This window comes from Corvus brachyrhynchos, unplaced genomic scaffold (genome assembly GCF_000691975.1).
Source record: "Corvus brachyrhynchos isolate BGI_N302 unplaced genomic scaffold, ASM69197v1 scaffold200, whole genome shotgun sequence".
Lineage (NCBI taxonomy): Eukaryota > Metazoa > Chordata > Aves > Passeriformes > Corvidae > Corvus > Corvus brachyrhynchos.
The window spans coordinates 6,088,173-6,106,392 of record NW_008236184.1 but is presented as its reverse complement, the minus strand read 5'-3'; the positions used below and the strand labels follow the sequence as shown (position 1 = coordinate 6,106,392).

The 18,220-nt window shown below is 38.4% G+C and overlaps 2 protein-coding genes across 3 annotated transcripts in view; one reads left to right on the top strand and one right to left on the bottom strand.

The window, feature by feature from the left end:
* The window catches only part of ZWILCH (zwilch kinetochore protein), a 10,458-nt gene extending 5,220 nt beyond the window's left edge, over positions 1–5,238 (top strand). The window contains exons 10-19 of one of the 2 annotated variants that reach the window (XM_008637488.2): positions 27–120; positions 495–550; positions 1,393–1,495; positions 2,077–2,156; positions 2,363–2,519; positions 3,102–3,130; positions 3,505–3,641; positions 3,899–3,994; positions 4,083–4,201; positions 4,859–5,238. In XM_008637488.2, coding sequence (XP_008635710.2) covers positions 27–120; positions 495–550; positions 1,393–1,495; positions 2,077–2,156; positions 2,363–2,519; positions 3,102–3,130; positions 3,505–3,641; positions 3,899–3,994; positions 4,083–4,201; positions 4,859–4,950 — 963 coding nt within the window. In that variant the 3' untranslated portion in view covers positions 4,951–5,238. The other variant, XM_017736158.1, reaches the window with a different exon arrangement.
* Positions 5,055–15,586, bottom strand: LCTL (lactase like). Its single transcript, XM_008638478.2, has 13 exons — positions 15,442–15,586; positions 14,290–14,450; positions 12,743–12,830; positions 12,391–12,500; positions 11,986–12,114; positions 11,406–11,501; positions 10,705–10,759; positions 10,462–10,623; positions 9,606–9,880; positions 9,148–9,274; positions 8,528–8,727; positions 7,923–7,986; positions 5,055–6,734 (listed from the first exon to the last, which is right to left on the bottom strand). The coding sequence occupies exons 1-13, from the start codon at positions 15,563–15,565 to the stop codon at positions 6,619–6,621; spliced, it is 1,707 nt and encodes a 568-aa protein (XP_008636700.2). The 5' UTR covers positions 15,566–15,586; the 3' UTR covers positions 5,055–6,618.
* Positions 15,587–18,220: the final 2,634 nt, after the last annotated feature.

The following is an 18,220-nucleotide window of genomic DNA, read 5'->3' as shown; positions in this document are numbered from 1 at the left end:
TGTGTTGTGTTTCCTGCGGGCTTTAGGCTTTGGCTGAAGGTCTGAAGACAGGTGTGACTGAGTGGCCTGAGCCATCAGAGTCTGAATCAGCTCTTAAACTGGTCCAGGAATTTCTGACTGGTAATTGCTGCTTGTTCTGTGGGGAGGGAGGGGGTGTAGCACTTCACAGGAGTAAAAGGGAATTCCACATACAGCTTTTAAAGCATTAGAACTAGAAATGTTCATTTCTGTGCTGTAACCATGCACAGAGTAGTTAAATAGGTTAATACATATTTGTCATTTTTCTTTGTCCTAATATCATGGATCAAAGTAAAAAGAATAAAAAATATTTTAAAAAGTCTTTTCAGACTGTATTCTTACCCCCTAAAAGCATTTTTAAATTAATAAATTATATTTTTCAGTGTATTTGTTAGTTATGATGTGCCTGGGGATTAATATGATTGGTTTGATGACGCTTTTCATAGTGATGGAACTTATTTTTTTAACTCTACTAGATTTAAAGAAGAAGCTGGATGGAGATTGTATATCTGGAAACAAGAGTGAAAGAGAGGTGCATGCAATTTCCTAACAGCTGCTTTGTCATTTCACTTTCCTCACAACTGTAGTTATTTCAGATTTTGACTATTTCTTGTATGTTATTTATATGTGTAAATACATAGATGTAAAGGTGTAAAGAAAGATGGATCTCTTCCTTTCTGCTTCTGCTGTGTAAAAATAATGGGAGAAGGTCTGATTTTTTCCAGGAATTCTGACCTTTGTGCCATTGCAGTCTATCATTAATTTGCTTTTCTTTCCTAATTTAGTGATTTGAGGCCAATTTAATAGTATCAGCTGAATATGTGTCTTATTTATCTAGAGGTTTATGATATTGTAAAGCAATGGGCAAATTCAAATTATAAAAAATGCGTTTGGTTGTATTAAGATTTTTTTCCCCTCTCAGCCTACAAGGAAAGGTTTACGTCTATTTTCTGTTACGAGAGAAGCAGCATTTACTTGATAATCTAAGAATATATTGATTTCTGTGTCAACAGAAATATTCTGTATCAGGATTACAGGGAAGTAGCTCTCTATTTTGAGAATTTATGTGTCTGGATTTTGGCCTCCCAGGGCACTGATGGGTACACAGACAATACCTGGCTGAGATCTAAAGTCTCTCTGACAGTGGGTTTTGTTTCCTGGTCCAAGGCTAGCAGTTATGCAGTGTGATAATTCTGGAAAGAATTAAACTCACGTTTAAACAAAAATATACTTCCAAATTACTGTGTGGTAGTTTCCCTGGAAAATGGGGAAAATTAGTGATATACCCAGTTTTGATCTCTGGACAAATTCAGAATTGGAAGGTTTTTGGATCTCAGGCACCATTTTTCATTGAAGACCAATAAATTCTTTCAGAAAATCAAATGTGACACAGCTGCTGTGGACAGTTGCATAAAATCAATCTTCGGTGAGCGAGAAGACCTGGATTTTACTGAGCAATTATGGTGCAAAATGAAAGGTGAGTGTATTGTGCCTCATCTGTTTTCCTTTCATTTTCTTGTCTATCTGCTAGACAGTATTGCTTTCTCAGAGAAATTCATGTCCATTTCTGAGTTTTAAGAACTCGTCAGCTCTTCAGGAAATTGGTAGCAGCAGTCTCTTTCTAAAAGAGCCCATTTCAGGTATGTAGGATGATGTATTTTCTTAGAACCTTCCAATAGCAGACCAGCATCTAGCAGGAGATAATTTCATTTTATTTGACTGCAAAAGGTACTAAGCCATTGGTAGTTTCTCTAAAGCAAAACTCATCTGCTCTAAACCGGAAAACTTTATACTTCTCTTTTCTCTAGATCTGAAGGAAAATTTTCAGTGTATGTAGATTTCAGTGGTCTCTGTTGGTCATTGGTTTTTAGAGTAACCTTTTTTAAAGTCATCATATGACAAAGCTGCCAAAAAGCAGTGCAGTCTGTAATTTCAACTCTCATTCTTTAATTGTGGGGGTTTGTTCTTGCAAGGGTGTGTTGGCCTGTTGTTACTGCCTTAACAACCAGAGAAACAGCCTGGATTGGTAATTAAAATATTCTGGTTTTTTCTTTCCAGGTGTCAGTTCCTATCAGGAGTTAATAGACTGTTTCACACTGGTCATAAAATCCCTGGAACTTGGTGAGATACAGCCATGGGTACGTATTTATATTTCACAATAGATGTTAAAATTTAGTATAGTTTCAAGTAAAATAAAGTTCTTGTCCCTTCACTGCCCCTCATTTGTGTTGTTTTTAAATTGCTTTCATGTGTCACAGTTTGTTTCCCTGCTGTTGAGCTTCTGGACAATGTTTATGATGTTTCATGCGCAGTTACATCACAAGAAGACTTCTTTCATTTTTAGATTCATCAAGGGAGTAGCAGTTTCTTAAGTCAATTGATTCAACAGTCCTATCATGGAAAGATGGAGGATGTTCCTCTCAGTGACATCACTCCCATTCAGATGCTCCTGGAGATTGGCTTGGAGAAGATGAAGAAGGATTATGTCAGTTTTTTCATAGGTGAGCCTGACACTTGGTAACAGGACTAGGAATTCAAGAGAAAAGGTTTTCCATGCAGGAAACAATGAACTTTTTGGTAACCTCAGTCTCTCTTCCTTCCCATCTGCTGAAGTGCAGTTTCCAGGTTCCTTAATAATGGAACTTTTCAGCTTTTAAATTTCAAAATTTAAAAAACTCATTTGTTTCAAAAGAACTTAGAGCTCTGTGTTTTGCCGTTGTTGTTATCCCTTCATTTCTTTTTTGCTCTGTCATCCTGCTTTCATTCTTTGTTTCGTTTGCTATGTTATTTTCACTGCTTGTAAACTTGCATGTCCTTAGGAGGGTGGTTGTCTCAAAGTACATGGTGGGTTTTCTTCATTGTGCAGCCTTGCTGATAAATAAAATCATGCTTTGACCATGCCACTTTACAGGGCTTTTCTTGTTTGGAATGAACGATCATGTCAATAAATAACATCACACTCCTGGTGACTTTGTGCTATTCTTTGGTAGAACTCCATTTGATCCCTGTTCGAGTGTCGCTTATATTTCATCTGATACCATGTATTAAAGTTTAATTTTTATTTTCTCCTTTTCATTTTACAGGCCAGGAACTTGCAACAGTAACCTACTTGGTGAGATGCTTTATTTTTATTTTGAAACTCTGAAAGCACGAGAAAGTAGAGCATGCTTAGCTGGTGGTGGGATGCAAATAATGTAAGCTGAGGAATTGAACTGCAGATGATGAGGCTGAAACAACACACTGTAGAAGTGTCATTGTTTTATTTCCTTATTCACAGAAAATTCCCTTGATATCTGATCTGGGTCACTGTCAAGGCAGTGAACCTTTTTCACACTTTGATGGGACTTTGTTCTGAGTCTGCTGGGCCGCTCTAAAAATGTTGGCTTCTCCAAAGAAGCAGGAAGATTATTTTATTTACTGAGGGTGTGTTGTGTGTCTGTAGAAATAGAGTGCTCAGGTAAGAGCAGAAGCTCTTTGCTCTTCCAGGATTACTTCATTTCCACATCAGTGGATCTCCAAGAACAAGTCCATCGTGTTCAAAAGCTTCACCACATGCTGGAAATAATTGTCAGCTGTACAGGCTTACTCCAGTTCAGACATGAGAATCTCTTCCCTTTGACACAGTAATTATTTCATTTTTACTTTTGCTCTTTAAATGACTATCACAAAGAGAGTTTGTTTGGCAGTTTAAAGAAACACCTATTGATGATAGTGAGACTTCAGAAGGAGCAGTTGGATCTTCCTGCCAAATTTTTCTTTGTGACTAAAAATGAAAACTAAAGGAAATAATAAAACGTGAGAGTATAGTTAATTTTGCACAAGGTTTATACTCTGTTGTACAAGCATTTCTTTAAAGAAAGTAACTTGATATCTCTTACAGGATTTGCATGCAGTATTACAAGGAAAACCCTCTGAATGAGAAGCATGTGTTTCAGATGCCCATCAGACCAGCTCTTGTGAAGAAATTCTATCAAAAGTAAGAGAAACTTCAGTGTTCACAGCATAAAATTCAGATGTGACTGAAAACCTGACTCAATTTTGGTGTTTTTTGATTATCCTCTCAGTGATAACCCTGAAATCTGGAAGGTGGAGATAAGCAGTGGGCATGGACAGAAGGAGGTTAAAACAACGTGGCAAGTCAGTACCAATGCTCCAGTTGAACATGGGACAGCAAACAATTCAGGTAGGGAATGTTGGTGCTGAAATGAAATAATCAAAGTACAAACTTCAAACAAATTCAGTTTTTATCCTGAGTTCAGTGGGTCTGAGCTTTATATTTACTTTTTAACAAGAGTAAAATGATATTTTGTCTTCTATTAAAAGAATGAGGTGGTATTTGTAGAACTGAAGATATTCAGAAAGTGGTGACTTCTTGCCTTCTCACCTTGGCTGAGTTATGTTTTGAGTTAAATTGACAGAATAGTTCCAAATAGGAGATGATTGATATCCACGAAATCTTGCATCTTATTTCTAGAATGTTTGCCAATGAATCTGAGAAGAGTTTTGAAGAGAAATTTCCCTGTTGTTAATGCTGGTCTCCAGTCAGAGAAGGTGCAAAGGGGAGGAGACCTGCCTTGCTGCCAGCAAATGTAGAACAAGTGGAAAAGCATCAGAATGGGGAAGAATTAAGCAGGGAGACTGGTATAGAAATGATTTGCCTTTTTGGGATGAGGTTTGGTTTGAGGATTTGGGAAATCTTTCCTCTTATTATTGATTTTTGTCAGGAAATGCTTCAGTAAAACGGCAGCTTTGGAAACAGTTCTTGAAGCTGCTCCATGAGCTAATCTCTACCATTTCTAACAAGAGTGGCTAATCCCAACTTTTTCCTTTGTCCTTGCAGGTCTCTTTTCTGACTCGACAGTAAATGGAAGCAGTGAAGAAAGGCTGTATTTTATTACAACAACTCAGTGCAGTCAGGTGCAGTTCACATAAATTGATGTTACTGAGCAGGCAGGACAGCAAAGGTACAGAAAGGGGGAAAGTTCAATGTTTTCCGTCCCAACAGAACTTTTAGAAACACTCTGGGCTTCAAACAGTTAATCTTTACTGATTTATTTGCTTTATTACACTTAAGTGGAACCTCCACAGCCACAGTTCACCTGTAGGCACCTCATTTGTTAAAAATGTAGTGCAATTATGACTGTACAGTATAAATATTTTGTAAATATGGTGGATATTTTTTATATGTTTACAAGCATTCAATAAAGTTGTGCAATTTGGGGTTTTGTATTTTATTTTTGATCATTAAGAATGCAATCAGACACTGTTCAAAGTGTGAATTATCTTAACCAACAAACCAAGCAATATTATCACGTTCTCCTGGTAGCAAGTGATGCTTCATCATCGTGAAGAATTTGGAAAGCTCTTCATCCAGGGCCTTGGGATCTTCAGCCAGTCTGGGTTCCTTTGTCCCTGTATTTAAATGTTGGAGTATTCTTGGATATACTTCTCTCTCCTCTTCAAATTATTTGATTCCTTCAATGTGAAGTGAGTTATTTTAACAGTGTTTCTTTTATGTTTTGCGTATTTTTTTGAAAAAAAAATCAGTATCATTGGCTGGGTATAATAATTTAAATATTTTGGCAGTTGCCTGTGTTATGTTGATTAGTCAGTGAAGTAACATTTTGGTGGTCTAATTTAAATAATTCCATAGTTTTGTACATGCTGACTAAATAATTTGAGACAAAAATATTTTGCATTAAGAACTTAGCTGTTGGTAAGTAAGAATAAAGAAAACCCCAATATTCATGCTTTTAAAAACTATAAATTATAGATTATTATTATAAATTTCTGTCATTTCTGGTTTCAAGCACAGCAGCTCAGTACAGCCAGCTGTGTTCTGGAACCAAGTTTTTATAGTACTTGTTTCTACAGCAGTAGAAGGGAATTTAAGGTGGAATATTGCATTTTGGAAGTGCTTGGATTACTTATAGTCCACATTTGTGTGTAATATATTATGAAGTTGTATAAGGTGAGTCTAGTTCCTGTAAACTAAACTGGAGAGATGTAGTTTAAATCTGATTCAGAAGTTGTCATCTTGGTTTACTCACTTCAAACAACTCTTCTCCACACCTAAATAGCAAGGTATATATTATCCTAACTTTTAGACATGCATAAGTTCATACTTAAGCAGTGCTCTTGGAACATTTAAGTCCTTTTATATTTTAAAATCATGTGTCTTTCTTCAAATAGCAATTACATGGTCATCAAAATTCTGTTGATGAACAGACTGAAATCAGAATTTGCAAGCAGCTTTTAGTCACTTGAAATTTGTACTGTCAAGATTTGAATCTCTTTAATCTTAACTATTTTTCTGGTGAACAAAATGTGTAATAGTTTCCAAAATAATAAGGATTGTAAAATCTGTTACTTAGAATCAGTGGAGAGTAATGTGGAAAGAGAAGGTATTTTGGATTTTGGTAAAAACAAAAAGATGTTTTGGGAATTGAATAGAAAAACTATAAAAGCTCTAGGTGGATTGATAAATAATATTTCATTACAGGGGTATAAAAAGAGGCATCTGTGGTAAATTTTAGCTATCAAATAAAACAGTTGCAGCTTAGTCCTTTTGGCAAATGAAGATGTGTGCAAACAGTAATTTTAGCTGTGGTTTCGAAGGTAGAATATGAGGAGGACAATACTGATGAGTATGCAGAGTGTGAAAACTGTTGGAAGAACAATCTCTGTCACCATTTCCATGTGAGTAATCAGGGAATCTAAAATTTGAGAAACGAGTAATATATAAGAGATTTAATCCTCTGGAGTACACTCATACCAAACTTAGAGTTAACATAAGATTGTTTTGAGCATAAAAATGCTGACATTGGATAAACAGCAAACAAAGCAAACAGAATTTCCTAAGTCTGCCAAAGCTGGAACAAATCCATGATGGTTTTCTCTCTCTCTTTTTCAGTTAAATTTCTGAAGACATGTCAGTGCTCAAAGGGCTGCAAAAATTGTGCTTGCTATGAATTAGCTGCAGTGCATTAACAATATTTTACTGTCTTTTGACTTTTATTCCCCCCACCCCAAGGGGAAAGGGTAGAAAAGAAAATTGTCAAAGAGAAATCCTTGGGAAGCACTTTAGCCTTTTTATGATTGTTCTGTAACCAGATGAAAAATTAAATGGGTTTTATTTTGTAGAACTTTATTCCACCAAAAGCCTGGAAGAGTTCAGTAAACTCAGTTCATTCACACTGAACGTGACTTGGAAGTGGAGGCTGAGCAGGATAAACTTAGGCTGACTGCTGGGATGTTTGCTACCATGTGGAATTTATCTCATCTTCTTGTAAGAATCTATAGTATTTACTTGATCTTTCTTTTAAAAATTCCTACTTCAGGAATTCTGAAAGGTCCTGAATTACACCAGGAAGTTTTTAGGTATCCTGGATCAGCCTGGCCCTGTGGGAGCTGTGGGCAGAGTGTTCTGTGTCCTCAAGCAGCTGCTCCCAGTTGTGTTGCTGTTTCTTTGTTACCAGGAGCATCAGAGACCAAACTCAATCTTAGGCCAGTCCTTAGCCCTTTTATTTATAGTTCCACTTTGTGTAGAAGTCAGACATTTAGAGATTTTCTGTCTGTGTGGTTGTCTTGATTTGTCTGGGTTTGGTTTGTGTTTGAAAACGCATTTAGCACTTTTATTTTAAGGAGAATGCTTTTTAAGGAGAATGCTGTCATCCCCAACCTCCGTTTTAAGTATTAGCTCTTCCAGTTCCTGTATTTCAGTAACATCCAAAACTGATCCATTTAGCTACAGTGATTTTAGTTTGAGACAGTAAATAAAGGCATTTTTCTTTAGAATCTTGTGCTTTTGGGGAGAAAATACCTTTTATCCATATTCAGAGAGCAATTTAATATCTGAGAGTTACAGAATCTGCTTTTATAGAACAAAACAGAGCCATCATTACCTGCAGCAAGGTGTTGGTGTGTGGCAGAGCAGGTGTCCATGGCCTTCCGATGCCAGTTTTCCACCTGGGGAAGGGTGACAGTTCTGTTAGCCTGCAGCATCCTCCTCATTCCCAGCACCTTCCTCCCTGTCCCTCAACACTTGTCCCTACAATTAACTTGAAACTATTTTATTCTACCAACACATGATTTTCTGAAAGTTTCTTTGTCTCTTCATGGGTTTTATTGCAGTGAATTTCTCAAAGTTAATTGTTCAATAAAATTTTTAACAGCACATAATACATTCCATGTTATTTTCCAGTAGGGCAGTACATATGTGCAGTTTTCTGCCTAGAAATCTGACAGCATTGCTAAACAATTTCTGATTGAGAATTTTTGACTGCATCAGTAAGTCCAGGTAGTTTGTGGAATGCTTTGAAAATAGTAATTGAGGCTGTTCCCACTTTCAGTGTCTGAATATCTCTGTACTAAACAGATCCCTAATTTACAGAACCAAAGTGTCACTTCTGTACCATATTCATGCAAGGTGTTTCCTGAAATTCAGTGTGATATTTGCACATAAATCAAAGAAAAAGGGAAAAAGATCAAAATCAGCAGCTGACATCACCTCTCTTGGATTTGGGAATCCATTTGCACTGATAATCTTTTTATAGTAGTCAACAGATGCCTTTGGGTACCGTGGTTTGTTCTTGTTTTTGAAGTCAATGTGATAAAGCCCAAATCTTTCGGAGAAGCCTTTGTTCCATTCAAATTTATCCAGCAGTGACCAGGCAGTGTAACCTTTGACATTAACACCATCATTTAGAGCTGTAAACAGAACACAAATCACTCTGGTAAAGGTGGTTTTTGTCCTTAAAATATGGTTCTGTAAATGTTTTGGTTTATAGCAGGAAGAGATGGGGAGGAGGACAGAAAAATGAAGGCCAAAGTAATTTAATTTAGATTCTTTGAAGTTGATATCTTTAGCTTAGAGGTACTAGAGCTCTATGGGCATGGTAATTTCTCCTTTCTGAAAGTGGCAACTGGTGATCCATTGCAGTTTTAAATCTCATGTAGGTTATTGTATTTATTAGTATTAATGTGTTTGCTTAGGTTGTCATTTTGTTGAAAATTTATTAGTCTGGTTTGCTGTCCATTTTGACTTGTGAATATTTATGATGTAAAGAACAAATAGACAAGGTGAAAACACTCCAAAAGTCAAATCCTATAAAGCTGTTTCTAAGTGACCTTTCAGTATCTCATTGATGTATCCCTTGAGATACTGTATCCTCCACTCGTCACACAGCTGAGGGCACTGCACGGTTTCAGACACTCCATTCTCTGTCACATAAATCAGGGGGTTCCCATACTGGGTCTGCAAACAGAAATGTTTAGATTGATTCACATAAAATCATTTTATTTTGACAGAAAATGTGATTTAGCAAAGTGCATTAGGAGAAATTTTCTAGATTTACTTAAGGTAAGAAAAATGTGTAGTAGGATTTTAACTATGGGGTTTATTTTAAAAGACTGAATTCTGTAGTTTTCTGAGCTGAAATTAAGGCACTTTTTTTTTACAAAGAAAATTGCCAATATGACAAGACAAGTAGATGGAACTGTTGAAAATCTAAATCTAAACCAGTGTAAGTGCAGCTCCTCCAGGCATTTTGGTGCTTCCTTTATAATTAAAGATCTGTTCTACTCACCTTGATGAAATTGAGTAATCGTCTGAACCCCCAGGGCACAGAGTAGAGCCACTTAGGGCCTGGAGCTGGCCAGTTTGGGTCCACCAATTCAGCCAAGTCACGGTCAGTGTGGTAACTGGACGCTTGGAGAAAGGGAAAGTTCTTCTGCAGAACATAACGAGTTGTAAAATGACCTATTCCCAGGAAATCCGAGGTGCCTTTAATATAGGTTTTCTCTTGCACTGAGAAAGTTGGTAATCTTGATGTCCCCAGGCCCTGCTGGGCACTCTTCCTACCTATCAAAATAATTACAGGAAATGCACTTCTGAGGAGCATGGAAATTGGTTTTCTTTATCTCACCAAAAATAAATCATAGAATCATAAAATCCTGGATGGTTTGGGTTGAAAGGGACCTTGAAGATCATCTCATTCCACCCCCTGCCATGGGCAGGGACATCTTCCACTATCCCAGGCTGCTCCAAGTCCCGTCCACCCTGGCCTTGAACACTTCCAGGGATCCAGGCGCAGCCACAGCTTCTCTGGGCAGCCTCTGCCAGGGCCAAATATGGTTTTCCTGAATTTAGTGCTAATGTCAAGGACACTTGAGTTTGACTGCTTTTTAAAGAAGAGATTATCTTTGATCCTTTTGGTTTGGAGACGCTGGGTACAATACATGGGGAAACAGTGATCTAAAGTGTCCTGGTGTGTCGTCCCCAAAGTGCTCAAGAGCCATGTCCAGCCTGGGGGCCTTCGGTTGCTTTGCTGTGTCTCACCTGCGCCCTCACTTGACTAAAGCACACATTGGCCAGGAATTACTCCCTTGTAATGTGCTGGAAGTGTGGATTTATTCATGTGTTAGTCAGTTACTGGGACTTACCTACATAATTCTTCATAACTTCTGGGTAGTCCCCTCTGTAAATGGGATTTGCAAACCATCCCAGGTGGAACTGGATGTACCTTTCGGCAGCATCTCTGTCTGTTTGGCTGTGTGGATCAACAGGTTCCCCCCAGCCACTCGTTAGGGAAATTCCAACCATCCCTTAAAACAAAGGGACAATTCTGCAGTTCTTTAAGCCCTTAATATAAACAGCAGCACAGTCACAGAATGAATCCAGATTACCTCTCTGCTCCCTGCGCCAGGTGTTGTTGTAGGAGTGCCAAACCTTGGCGTGAGTCTGTAAAAAAAAGTACAAATAGAATAAATCATGTGCACATTTTCCTCTCTTATGCCATGGGCACTATGGAAAGCTGGTGAGCACTTTTTGCACTGAGGTCAGTCTGAAAATATCACAGAATTTCTTTTGTGTTTATTACAGAAACTTTCATTTCATGTAAGACATCACAAGAGCCTTTATGCAAGCTTCCTTCCCTAAATTGGAGGAGATCCACATGGCAGTGACACACAGCCCTCAGGACAGGGTTCTGTCCCATGGCTCTGCCCTAATTTATTCAGAGGAAAGTTAATTTTTACCAGAGTCTTCTGAAGTCACTTGCAACATTCAGGTTCATTTCAACAGGCCAGGATGTTACTGCTTAATTCTAGACTAACCTGGATCTTTTCTTTTTCAACCAGCTTCAAACAAACTATTAGAGACATCTATAATATAAGAAAAATTCAAATTGTTGCAACAGTGTTAAATGAAGCACCTAACATTGGGACTGCCTTGGATTATGCACTGGAGTTTTAAAGCCAGATGGTAATTTCAGAGTCCTAGTTGGAAATGACATGGTTGTGAAACTATTCCTGTTTAAAGAGTGAAATCTGATAAAAATCCTTAATTGGCACGTAATTTCAAGCACGTGTTCAGGAGGTTTTTTTACTTTAATGATGTGATGAGCAGCCTTGTAGGCGCCGCAGCCGCCGAGCTTCAGTCCTGGCGCGTGTTCTCCTGTTTCATAGCCCTTCTCAGCCACTGCCTGCAAACACACAGAGTCAGCGCTTCTCTGGGCACCAGAGCCAGGGAATGTGCTCCCTCCTGTGGATCCTGTGCTCTCCTGCCTGGGCTGTCCGTCTCCAGTCCCCTTTTCCCTTCCCCGTGGCTCCCATTTCCTCCCCCGCTGCCTGGTTGGTACTGTGCTGTGGCTTGTTGGGAACAGGGTGTTGGTGAGGAGTGAGCTGATGGAATGGGAAAGGGTAAATAACAGCTGCCTTTCCAATTCCTGTGTCTCTCCAGCTGAGGAGTTTTCAAAATATTCCTGGAATTTCATGTCTTAAATCTCTGCCCTTGTGCAAAATCTGCCCGCTGACATTTTTGGCCACAAAGATTAATGGTTTAAATCTTTCCTCTTCCCTCTCCCTCTCCATTTTCTTAACCTACTCTCCTCTAGTGTCACTTCCACATAATTTTGGGAACAGAACTGTGGAATCAGAGTGATTGGAAGGAAAGCACTGATGATTTACCCAAGGATTGCTGAACGTAATCCAGTGTTTCACACGATCGCCAAACTTCTCAAAGCACAGATTTGCATAATCATTAAAATAATTTATCATGCTTATATTCTGCCAGCCACCATACTTTTCTTGGAGAACCTTTGGAAATAAGAATTTCAAGAGTCACTAATTGTACTTGAATGTCAGCTGCTGCATAAAAAAAGACTTTTATTTCTATTTCATTCTGTTTCTAGCTCAGAAAGATTTTTCAAAACTTCAATGCATATAAAATGCAAATGAATAGGAAATACTTACAAGTTCTTAAAATCATGCAGACTTCTCTAATTTTAAGTACCCTTAGTTCTTAACCTTAGAAAATTATTTCTATCAGAAGCCTTTATTTGAGGTGTTTGACTAATTTAAATATTGTCTGACCTGTGGCAGATCCCAGTGGTAGAGGCTCACAATAGGGGTGATATTGTTTTCCAGAAGACTGTTAATTGTATCATTGTAGAACTGTATTCCCTTCTCATTCAGTTGCTCAGCTGATGAAAAGCACAGACAAGGAATTACCTGGATTAGTTCCCAAATAACTGGAAGAACAGAAATCTAAAACTATTGACCAAGAAATTTTACATTACAGCGCTGGGAATTCTGTAATGGTTAAACTCTGTTCTGCAGAGAAACAGATCTGTTTAACAGGAACGCTGAACAACTGTGGGTTACCCTGGAGTAAAATTCCTTACAGGTAAGAATATTGGTAAGAATGTGGTGAAATTGTGCTTACCTTTGATGCCTGTGGGCATAATTCTTGGCCATGAGATAGACAAGAGGTAGTGATTCACCTTCAGCTCCTTCAGTAACTGAATGTCATCCTGTGAGAAGAAAATCCGATTAACACATCCTGAGGCTGAGCAGAATAACTTCAGTTACTGATCTGTCTTAAATAACACTGAATGCAGAAAATCTATGGAAGGGTTGCACAAAAGAGAATTCCAGCAGTTATTTTCTGATCTTTGAGATGATGGCTTGTTCTGTTTGAACCTTTTTCTTTAACCACTTTTTTTTGGACAATCCAAGGAAATCCTGTAATGTTTTGTGTAACTATGAAAACTGAATGTTTGCACTACAGAAAAATGAGCTGAGGTTCTGCAACACAATTATATTCATGTCAGAATTTGTAATGTGCATGTTCTAGAAAATAGTAGAAGCCTGTAAATCTTGACCTCAAACATTAGGCTCAAAACCATAATTACTTGGACTTTCATTTACTGTCTTATACTGGAATGAGAAAACCCCCTTAATTCCATATGAACATATGTTCTTTTTCTAAGAAATTGTACCTCTTCCGTGTTAAATGAAATTAGAAATTTGTGGTATTTGAACCAATGCAAAGAGAATTCTGATGATAAAGGCAAAGAGTGCTTTGATATAAAGAGGATCATGTAACTGGACTAACACAAACAAGTTTTTAGAAAGTATTTCTAAATACAAACCCAGTGTAGTGAGTGCCCAAATCATCTCTGTGTCAATGTCTTCTGGTGCCACAGCCCAGTGAGGCTCAGAGTCCCAGCTTCTCTAAATTTTTTTATTAAGCTGTTCTTTCAAACTTCCGCTGGTTTGAGAGTTCAAATGAAACCTCTCCTGCATTTTCCCATTTTAGGAGAGTAAGGCATAGTTTCTTTTCTCTTAGTTCTTGCTGAGACCTCTGGCTCTCCCTTGAACTTCATGTATGTGGAGAAACCTCAGTGGAATATAACTTTTATTAAATTAGTTGCAATTCCAATTACATAACCCTGGCTTCTCACAGTAATTTGGATTCCTCTTGCTGTGTATCTGTCTTTCTTCCAGCGCAGTAATTTGAAAATTGGTTTTGATGGTATTAGGCTTGGAAGCATGTTGTGAACAGAGCTGCATTGATTGTTTGTTTGTTATCATTTCAAAAAATGGGGAATATTCAGACTGATTTTTAAAGCCTCTTAAAAACACATAGAAAACCTCATACAGGCTCACACAAAAAGATGTTAGTTTTATTTAATGCTCAAATGTGTTTCTTGTATTTCTAACTAAGCATTTGGACTTCCAGAATATTTCTTTGGACACAAAAATCCTGAAAGGCTGAGATGTATTTGGGAAATACTGTGGTATGATTGGTTCTATGAGATTATAAGGAAAGAAGATTTTACTGTACTAATTTAAAATACCAGCCCTTGGATTCCTAAATTAAATGAGCCTTTAGAGCAGCTAAAGCTGTTCCTTCAAAATGGGAAACCGGGATCATGGAATGGCCCCAGAACATTTGCAGAGGTGCAATTCATTCCTCTTGAACAATACCTTAACTTTGTAGTAGCCATCACACGTGGAATCTCCCGTCTCATTCCTAAACACTTTCCCTTTCTTGTGAGTGAAAGCATCCCAGATGCTTGGTCCTTTCCCATCCTTGTCCCAGGCCCCTTCAGTCTGGTAGGCAGAACTTCCAACACCCCATAAGAAACCTAAAGGTAAAAACAGGGGAGTTATTGGAATCTTTTCCTGCTAGTTGGTCTTGCTAAATGTTCATAGGATAAAGGAACTGAAACTGAAAGTAAGCACTGCTGGAGAGGCCAAGGTTTTCTAGGTGAAAATGTATCTGTGCCTAAAAAGTGAGTGAAAATGGGACTGAAGGTGTTGTGTTCTGATGCACTGAGCAAGGAATCAAATCCTTTCATTTATTAAATCTGTAAAGTCTGTATTTTACAGTGATGAGGTAGGGCATTGATAGTGTGGCAGAAATATGTTACTGTAAAAAACAAACTAGGTTTTCACATAATTTCTTCCTGCTGGTTCATAGTGGTTTTAGCAACTACAAGTTTAGATGTTACATAAAATATATAGAAATATTCTGGATTATTTCCCTATTGTTACACAAAATACCAATTCATAAATTACTTAAAAACTTGAGCATGAAAACCAATCAGTGCCTATATCTTTCTAGTTTTGATTTTGCTTGGATGAAATGTATTTAAATATGTGCTGAAGAAAGAATAAGGTTCATCAATCCATACTGGAGAGTGCATTGGATAATACTGAACAGCTTGAAACAAACCCAGCAGTTATTTCACTCAGTTCTTAAGTTAGCTGCTTAACAAAGGGTATTTTTAGTTTATTTCATTAATTGTAGATAATTTATAAAAAAGGAGAAGAGTTCTCAGGTGTTACTTGTTACACTGCATTTTAATCAGGGAGATGTGGATATGAACTGTTAATCTGTGAGCCTTTCTTCTGTATTTCCTGTTTTAAGTGGCCCTGTGGAGTGCAGGGTTATGGGGATCCCTGTACTCCCAGGACCAGATCCCAAAGGTGTTCCTGCATTCTGCAACAACCTCGATTTCTGCTTCCGCCATTTCCCTGGAAGGACAAGGAAAACCTTTGGGTTGCTTCCTTGTGCAAACACAGGAGCAGGTGTAGAACATTCCAACCCCCAAACCAAGTGGGCTTGGAAGGTACCAGCCGGAAAAGTGCCGTAGTAGAAGGAGCCTGGATTGTTCTTGGTCCACGGGAAGTCCTCGGCTGCGCTCAGCCCCATCACTGCCACAAGCACAGCCCAGGATCTCAGGATGTCCCTCCTCATCCCTGCCAGCTGCTCTCTGCCAGGGCCCACCTGGGAAAACACAAGAGCTCTGTCAGTGTTGCTGCTCCACAAATGGGCTTGGGGGATCAAAAGGGAAAAGGTTTTTTTCTGCTGGATGGGAACTACTTTAATTGAAGCCTGGAAGCTTGGGCTGAGTGGAAGGTGCAGTTAAACTTCTGGCAGGGTGAGGAAAATGAGGGAAGAATGGGGTGTAAAATTATAATTATTAGAAGCTGCATATTTTCTATAATGTTACTTATCTTCATCCTAAAGCTCTCTTTGTTGGTACCTATTTTGTTCTGGATTTCAAACTGTTCCACAAATACCAGTAAGTAAAACCCTGCAAAAAGGGGCAAGAAAGGAGCGATTATGCTGGTAGCATCTTTCCACCTAAATATGTCATGGCAACAAGCCCTGTGGAAGTTGAAAAGGAAAACTAATACTTGTGATTATTGCAGTTTTAATTAATTGCAGCTTTTATCTTGATGATGTTCCTCTTTTCCAGTCCCATCATCAATTTTAAACTGCGACATCAAGTTAAACTATTAGAGAGACCCATTTTAACTGTGTTAAATAAAGTTTCAGAAGAGCTTTTTAGTAAAGTACTGTTTTCCCCAAATTGATACAGTCCCCAAAGGATGTTTTACATTCCTAAGCATCTGTTGATGAATCTGAAGATGGGGTTGGAACATGAGGAAAAGTAGAACAAATACTTTATTTAAAATAATCATGTTTTGCATTGGAGTATCTGTGCTGCTTTGCAGGTTGGCTCCTGACCAAAATGAAACCCCCAGTCTGGCGAAAGGCAAAGGACTGACCCGCTTTTCAGAACATGTAGTAAATGTACAACCTCAGAGGCCTCCTGTTCCTCTGTGTTTATTAATGATCATCCCATATCTCCTAATTAATGCAGGGACTGCATAGCTGGCTTGGGAAAAGGTAACTACTTCAACATCAAAGGCTTTAGTCCTGGATTAAAAATATCTCCACCTCTGCATTTCAAATGGGAACCTTTAGATTGCAGGGGGGAAAAAGTTTGTAGCAGACTAAAAACATTTTAAACCAGGTCTAAATACTCTAGATTTACTTTTATTTTAAATATAAAACGTTGCAAGTACATGTGATATTAACTTAGACATTGACAGTCAAATGTAGCTCTCTGGCTTATTCAGTACCTTTAAATTCAGCATTGCCCTTCATCTTTTCATTAGCACTGACCAACAGTCCCACGAAAAGAAGCCAGGAGAGCAGGAAATGTTCCGTGGGATCTGTCCCCAGTTTCTGCAGCTGAGGCACTGCCCCAGGGCAGTAGGGCTCTGTGGTTTTATAGGATGCTGCTAATTCCTTTCCAGAGTCAGAGCAGAACATTGTAGGGTGTTTGTTATGGTTTGAGACATTTGTAACTTATCTGATTCATATTTTGGGAGCTAGATACTCATTTGTATTTAGGGATAATTAAACAAAATCAATGTATTTTTCACATTTGGCTTGATTATTCTTAGTAGAATTTGAAATAATTTCAGTACCTCAAGAACTGCTCAAGCACAATAAAACACTTCATGATTTTACAGCACTCTGTATTGAATAGAACAATCTTATGCACAGTCTATTGTGAAATTTTCAGTCAATTACTTTTCAAATTCATAGATGCATTTTGGAACACTTCATTGCTCTGGTTTTCTGGCATGTACCTTTACAAACACAGCGGAAGAAACAGCTTTTCAAATTGTGCAAAAAGATTTACTAAGTTCAGACTGTAAAGATGGTCCTGTAAAACCCTTTTCACCCCTTTTTGTCTGGGTGAAAGCTGTGGTCCCTTCTACCCTGATTATAGCTGGAGTTATTTTAATTTCCCCCCATTCCTGCCTTACCTGGTGTTCTTCACAACAGATGTGTCCTATCTGGGAGATTCCTCTGAACTGCCACAAACCTACCAGGGCATTCAGAATAAATTTACTTTCCCAGAATAATTGCATGGAATTAATCCAGGCTATCACAAAACCTCGGGAGAAACATCTAGTTGCAAACAGCATTTTGTTCACTTACAGTCAAAACAAAGAAGAACAATCCTTTTGTATCCACAGTCAATGCTGCAGGACGAGCTTTAGCTTAACCACAGGAATCTGTTAGCAATGAGGGTTTTCCTTTGTAAGCAAAATTAGCTTTGCACTCATCCATACATTCATACAGAACTGGCTCTTGAACAGGGGGTGTGTAGATACTTTTCATTAGGAATTGCAGTGATGGGCCAAGGATGGGTTCAAACTGAAAGAGGGGAAATTTAGGTGAGATGTGTGGAAGACATTCTTCCTGTGAGGGTGGGGAGGCCCTGGAATGTGTTACCCAGAGAAGCTGTGGCTACCCCATCTCTGGAAGTGTCCAAGGCCAGGCTGGATGGGGCTTGGAGCGGCCTGGGATAGTGGAAGGTGTCCCTGCCTATGGCAAGGGGTGGAATCAGGTAATCTTTGATGTCCCTTCCAACTCGAACCATTCTGGGATACTGAATTCTGTGATTTTCTTTTGGTGCAAATATCTGTATCCTGGATGGTGTTTGGCAGGGAGAACTCAGTGACAGATTTTGTGAGGCTGAGAGCTTTGTTTTTACATGGCATCATTTAAAATCAGATCATTAAGGTGCAGGTTGAAAAATAATAT

Excerpts from the sequence above, each read along its gene's own strand:
- LCTL (XM_008638478.2), bottom strand. The coding sequence starts at position 15,565 with ATGAGGAGGGACATCCTGAGATCCTGGGCTGTGCTTGTGGCAGTGATG. Across the intron at positions 10,624-10,704 it reads CTGGCGCAGGGAGCAGAGAG|GGATGGTTGGAATTTCCCTA; the intron begins GTAATCTGGATT and ends CTTTGTTTTAAG. Across the intron at positions 8,728-9,147 it reads CATCAATGAGATACTGAAAG|CTCTAAATGATGGTGTTAAT; the intron begins GTCACTTAGAAA and ends TTCTGTTTACAG.